At 35.7% G+C, this 6,565-nt stretch overlaps 1 protein-coding gene across 1 annotated transcript; it reads left to right on the forward strand.

The window, feature by feature from the left end:
• Positions 1 to 1,954: 1,954 nt before the first annotated feature.
• LOC110258743 (olfactory receptor 2W1-like) lies at positions 1,955 to 6,217 on the forward strand. The gene has a single exon (XM_021082011.1). The coding sequence runs from the start codon at positions 2,113 to 2,115 to the stop codon at positions 3,073 to 3,075; it is 963 nt and encodes a 320-aa protein (XP_020937670.1). The 5' UTR covers positions 1,955 to 2,112; the 3' UTR covers positions 3,076 to 6,217.
• Positions 6,218 to 6,565: the final 348 nt, after the last annotated feature.

Genomic DNA, 6,565 nt, shown 5'->3' on the forward strand with positions numbered 1-6,565 from the left:
TTTATTCTCTATTGTAAGTAGAGGGCATGATGCTATTACTTTTTTGAGGTATCGCTGGTGTACAATATTACATGTTTCACGTATATGGCATAGTGATTTACATTTTTAAAAGTTATAATCCTAATGTTATTTATTGATTTGTGATTTCAGACATTTTGATTCAGCATTTTTTTCCTTTTTTTTTCTTTTTATTTCTCCTTTTTTTTTTTTTTTCTTTTTCTTTCTCTAGTGAAATTTCAGAGAAATCATCTGGATTTGTTTTTTTTTTTTTGGCTGCACCTGAGGTATATGGAAGTTCCCAGGCTAGGGGTCAAATCAGAATTGCAGTCTACATCACAACCACAGCAATGCGAGATCCAAGCCACATCTGTGACCCATGCCACAGCCTGCAGCAATGCCAGATTCTTCCTTAACCCACTGAGCAAGACCAGGGATCAAACCCACATCCTCATGGATATCAGTCAGATTTTTAACAAGCTGAGCCACAACGGGAACTCCTTGATTCAGCATTTTTAAAAAGAGAGAAATGTAGATTAAATTGAAAATGAAGGCTTGAAATGTAATATTTTATTCATGAAGACTGAAGAGCTAGAAAGAATTCACATTTTTGATCCATTTCTAAATCTCACAATGAGCATGAAAAATTACGGGGAGATTTCCTATGGGAGATTTTTAATAGATGGGTATTTTCCCTTCCCAAATTAATCTTTCGAGGCTACAAGAATAATTGAAATAGTTAAGAAATTAATTGTATGGTATTGTCTTTAATTTTAAAAGAATTTTCATTTTTGCATTCATATAATTTTAACTGAAGTTCTGTCTTATTCAGAGGTTACATAAAACATATGCCTATCAAAATAAGTAATCATTAATTATTAATTCACCCCCCTGCTCAGACAATACATAATTCTAATGGTGTATAAAAGCTTGTAATACATTTCAGAAAGTTAATTTTTTCTTACTATCCAACTTGGCAGAACCTAGACTCAAATAATTCTTGGGAAGCTAGTTCTGAGGAAATCACCAAACGGCTCTCTCAAAACAACTGTCTCAGCCATACCACTTAGTCTTATAAATGTATCCACTTATGAATCATGGCCATAGTTTGAAGCAATTTCTTCATAATATTCAGGAAATAGATTGAAATGGTATAACAAACAGTAAGCACAACTTTGGTACTATACAGAGAGAAAGTGTCACCAGTTTGATATTTAAATTTAATTTTCATTCATATATTTTTCTCTAAGTTTTCTATCTTTTTATTCAACTTTATTTGTAGAGCTGTTTCAGGTTTACAACAAAATTGAGAGAAAGGTACAGATATTTCCCATTTATGCCCTCCCTATACACATGTAGAGTCTTCCTCATTATCAACAACACTCACCAGAATGGTACTTTTTTGGATTAGCATAGTGATGGAGGACATATTTTTAAGTGAGAGGATGGTTAACAAATATGTTTGAATTCAAATGTACCAGTTTAGGTGATAAACTAGGTACTGAGTTGAGAAAGATAAAGGTACCAAGGAATCATGCCAGATCTACTACATAATATATCAGAAAAGCAAAGGTGTAAATCAAATTGGTAAATAACTAATGGAAAAGAGGACTAATCCTTCATTCCAACAAAAGCCAAATAATTAGATGTAATAAGTGAATTCACTAACTCAGTTAAAGAATAATATTCCCACATCAAGTAGCTGAGTTTTATGGATAATCACACAATCACACTATTTTAGAAAAAGTTCTAGTCCAAACTTCCAGACTGACATATGAGAAAATTCAGACCCTAAGTTTAAGAGCTAGGTCTGAATTTAAGAGGTAAGGTCATCTAGATAAAAATATAATATTAAATTTATTACTTTAAAAGAACCTACAAATACCAGACTTACTTGGCCATAATTTTTACTTGAACCATTAATTTTTTTAATGTTTGTATAAATTCTCTACCTTGTTTACTTCTGTATCTCATCAAATTTTTACTCTATGTTGACACATTCCTTCTCCTTCTTCTCCTCCTCCTCCTCTTCCTCCACCTACTCTTCCTCCTACCCTCTCCTCCCTCTCCTTCTCCAACCCCAAAATCAGTTTAGGATTTGGGCACTGAAGGACTATGGGCCAAAGAAACTCTACTTCTCTGCATGATTTCATTCTGCTGGGCTTCTCTGACCATCCCAAACTGGAGATGGCCCTGTCAGGAGTTGTCGCCACCTTCTACTTGATCACACTGGTCGGTAACACAGCCATCATTCTTGCGTCTCTCCTGGACTCCCACCTCCACACACCAATGTACTTCTTCCTCCGGAATTTATCTTTCCCAGACCTATGTTTCACAACGAGCATCGTCCCTCAGATGCTGGTTAACTTGTGGGGGCCTCATAAGACCATCAGCTATGGGGGCTGTGTCATTCAGCTCTATGTTTATATGTGGTTGGGCTCCATCGAGTGCCTTCTCCTAGCTGTTATGTCCTACGATCGTTTCACAGCTATTTGTAAGCCCCTCCATTATTTGGTAATCATGAACCCACATTTATGTCTCAAGATGATTATCATGGTCTGGAGCATTAGTTTGGCCAATTCTGTTGTACTGTGTACACTCACTCTGAATCTGCCTAGATGTGGAAACAACCTTCTGGATCATTTCTTGTGTGAGTTGCCAGCTATGCTCAAGGTAGCGTGTATAGACACCACAGCAGTTGAATTGTCTGTTTTTGCTTTAGGCATCGCCATTGTCCTTACACCACTCATCCTTATTCTTATATCCTATGGCTACATTGCCAAAGCTGTGCTGAGAATGAAGTCAAGGGCAGGCCAGCGGAAAGCAATCAATACCTGTGGATCTCATCTCACCGTGGTGTCTATCTTCTACGGAGCTATTATCTACATGTACCTGCAACCAGGTAACAATGCCTCCAGAGGTCAGGTCATATTTCTCACCCTCTTTTACACCATCATCACACCAAGTCTCAACCCTCTCATTTACACTTTAAGGAATAAAGACATGAAGGAGGCACTGAAGAAGCTGATGAGAGTTGATCACAAATCTACTAAATCAAAAAGGACCTGGAAGTCATAGAAAAAATTAATGTGATGGAGGCAATAATAAGGTTATCTAACTTTCATTTTTACTGAGGCAAGTAATCCCTAGATCACAGAGATCGATTTATGTAATAATTCTTATATGCAAACACTTTGTGGATGCAAACAATATAACCACCCTACCTTTTCTGGCGTCTAATCATGACATCAATATCATTATCTTGAGTAATGGCTCTAAGTTACTTAAGCCTATCTACCTCTTTATCATGATACACAGGAGTGAGAAGGCACAAATTAAAGGATTTTAAAGGTGACAAAAAAGGCTTACTCATTTCTCATTCATTCATGAAAGATTTATTTCATCATTGTCTCAATCCCAATGGAAAGAAAATATGACAAGTTGGAGGTGAGTTAGGCTTTTGACATAAATCTACATGGAATTTACATAAATTTTGAGGGATTGTACTAATATGTGTATGTAGTGGAATTTCATAAAATAAATATTTTCATTGTCCTATATCATGGTATAATGTTTATATTTTTATGGGAAAATGTGATGATGAATAAAACTTTGGTATTTTTCTATGATCTAAAACCTATCTCTAAAAGACGGCTTTGTTTAATAATTGTAATCCTTATTAATAATTATAATCTGGATGGATTTGGAACTTTGGATACATTGTTGGACTTTAAAAGTAAAAGAAAAGGTAATATTTTCTCCTCTATCACATTACAATTCTTGAAATGTAAAGAAAGGAGGAGTCTTTGGATAATTTTCACTTCCCCAGTCTGAACGACAATAATGACTCACATAAAACATGTTTAATTTGATAAAGAATAGTGTCGACGTTCTTATGGTCCACGTAATACCTTTTTAGAGTTGCCTTCAGAAACAGCTCACCATCCCACAAAAAAAGGTTCACAGAGAGTACATAAGTTCTGTGCCAAGTCTGCTCTTAGCTTAGTACCATCTATAATTAATAGGGCTAGAAAATACATTAAGACTTTGCTATCTTCAATTATCCAAGCACACAAAATACACAATAGTAATGGACTCAGGAGAAAATTACAGGTTATGCTCATCATTGTTTGTTTTCTTGCTTACACTTACTTTTATTCTCTTTTCCAGTCTTTGGCATTTGGGTTGCAAATTGAACCAAAATTTCAAATACTTAACCTCCCTTTTATTTCTCACAATTAATGGGTATATACTTGGAATTTACATTAAATTACAATAAATCCTTTCAAGACACTGAACTTCTATAAGCTAATCAGGACTTCCATAATTTAGTCAGCCTGATATCACACTTGTGGAATAATATGTCGCTTGAAAAATGTAAGTGTAATAGTAAGAGTAATAGTAATTAAATCTAATTTTCTCCTTGAGGAAAGGTTACTTTCCTAACTGAGTCTCACATCAACATCCATGAGAGTTTACCACAGATGCTCTAGCTCATCTAACTTAAATGCTCTGCTAGCACAGTGTCAATATTCTTGCAGAAGTAGAAAAGATTAATGAGGGGGAAAAATTGTATGATACAAACACATTAGACTAGGACTCAGAAGACCAGTCATTGACCCTCAATTTCTCTCCACTTGAGAAAAAAATTGCTTAATTTGTTCCAAGCCTCTGTGTGTTTAATTTAAAATGGATATTAAAGTGATCTCCCTATTTTCCTGCCACTTCTTTCAATGGTTGCCTAAACTTAGCTTCACAATCTTTGTCTCTACACAGAACAAACAGTAGTGGATATCTCGTGTGTGTGTAGGCAGTGGAGAGACTTTCCAAATTGGGACAGTGCTGGGGGCCAGGCAGAGCACTATCACTTGGAGCCAGCAGACTTTTCAAGGCAAGCAAATGATGAATCTGATTGACAGAATTAATTGCGTGCTTCCTGATCTCTGTATCATAAGTTTAAATGTGAAACTATATATGCAAGCAAAAGTAACACCATTTTATCTATTTGAAAAAACAACATTGCATAATATAATTAGAATCTACCCCGCAACGACTTAACCATACGTGCTAAATTATTTTGCACAGGCAAAAAGTACAAAGGCTCTCAGAAAAGTAATGGATAAGTCTGATTAGGAGGAAACGGAAATAGGTTTATGAAGTAGATGGCACTTGAGATGAACTCTAAAGGTTCTATAAGATCTGAAAACAGCAGAAAACATCAAGGTGAATAGGGTGTGGTAAAGTCATGGAGGCTAAAAACCAGCACAGATGTCTCTTAGAACAAAGAATATAAGTAAAAAGCCTCAGAGATTAAAAATGTGTTGATAAACAGAAACCAGATTGAGCAATCAATAAGAATACATGAATGAAATGCCCACTGTGTGAAAGGTATTATGAGAAATCACCTTGTGTGTTTAAATGTTATATGGTCAACATTTGGGAACCACTGCTTTTGCTTTAGCAAAGAAATATGACAGATAAAGAAAATGCGGTATATATATATATATATATATATATATATATATACATATATATATATCCATAGTTATTATATGATTAATATGATGTAAACACCTGAAAAATCTATGCAATTATGTAAATAATAATATATTAATATATTATTTAGCCATAAAAAGGAAGGAGATGCTGCCATTTGCAAAAAAAAAGATGGAACTTGAAAGCCTTAAGCTAAGTGAAATAAATCAAAGACTAATAGTATATGACTTCACATACACGTCACATCTAAAAAAAGACTCAACATATTGATACAGAAAACAGATCGGTACTTGCCAGAGAGCAGGGCCCCACCCTGCTCCACAAATGGGAATTGGTAAAATAGGCAAAGGTGGTCAAAAGGTGCAGACATCCAGTTATAAGATAAATGAGTCCTGGGGATGTAACATACAGCGTGGTGACTGTACTTAGCAATCCTATGTGGTTTATTTGAGAGTTGCTAAGAGGAAAACTTAAAAGTTCCCACCACAAGAAAAAAAAAATTGTAACTGTGTGTGGTGATGAAAGTTAACTCATTATAGTAACTATAACATTGTACACCTAAAACCAATACAATTTTATATGTCCCACTGATGTCTCAATAAAAGTTGAAATAAATTTAAGACAAATATCATAAAGAAAAGAACATATGTATTATTTAATATTCCTTCCACTAACGACATTCACTAATCAAGTAGCTCTGCCTGAAAATGATTCCCAAAAAAAAGAAAATCGTGGGAGAGAGGACAAGATGGCGGAGGAGTAGGGGGACACGCTCGCCCTCTCCCACAAACACAACAAAAAAAGCACATCTACAGAAGAAATGACTCGCACAGAACAGCAACCAATCGCTGGCAGAGGAACCTAAACTCCAATAATGGCAAGAAGTTCGTGACATTATTGGGCAGAACGGGAGAAAAGAGGAGAGTGAGAGAAGGTGAATCCGAGCGGGACGGGCGCTCCCGAAAGGGAACTGCGGAGGAGAAAGAGATCCTGCACCCTGGAAAGTCTCCTACCGGGCGAAAGATCAAATGAACCGGAGGAATCCCCAGATGCAGAGAAGAGTGTAGCAGTA

This window comes from Sus scrofa, unplaced genomic scaffold (genome assembly GCF_000003025.6).
Source record: "Sus scrofa isolate TJ Tabasco breed Duroc unplaced genomic scaffold, Sscrofa11.1 Contig408, whole genome shotgun sequence".
NCBI lineage: Eukaryota > Metazoa > Chordata > Mammalia > Artiodactyla > Suidae > Sus > Sus scrofa.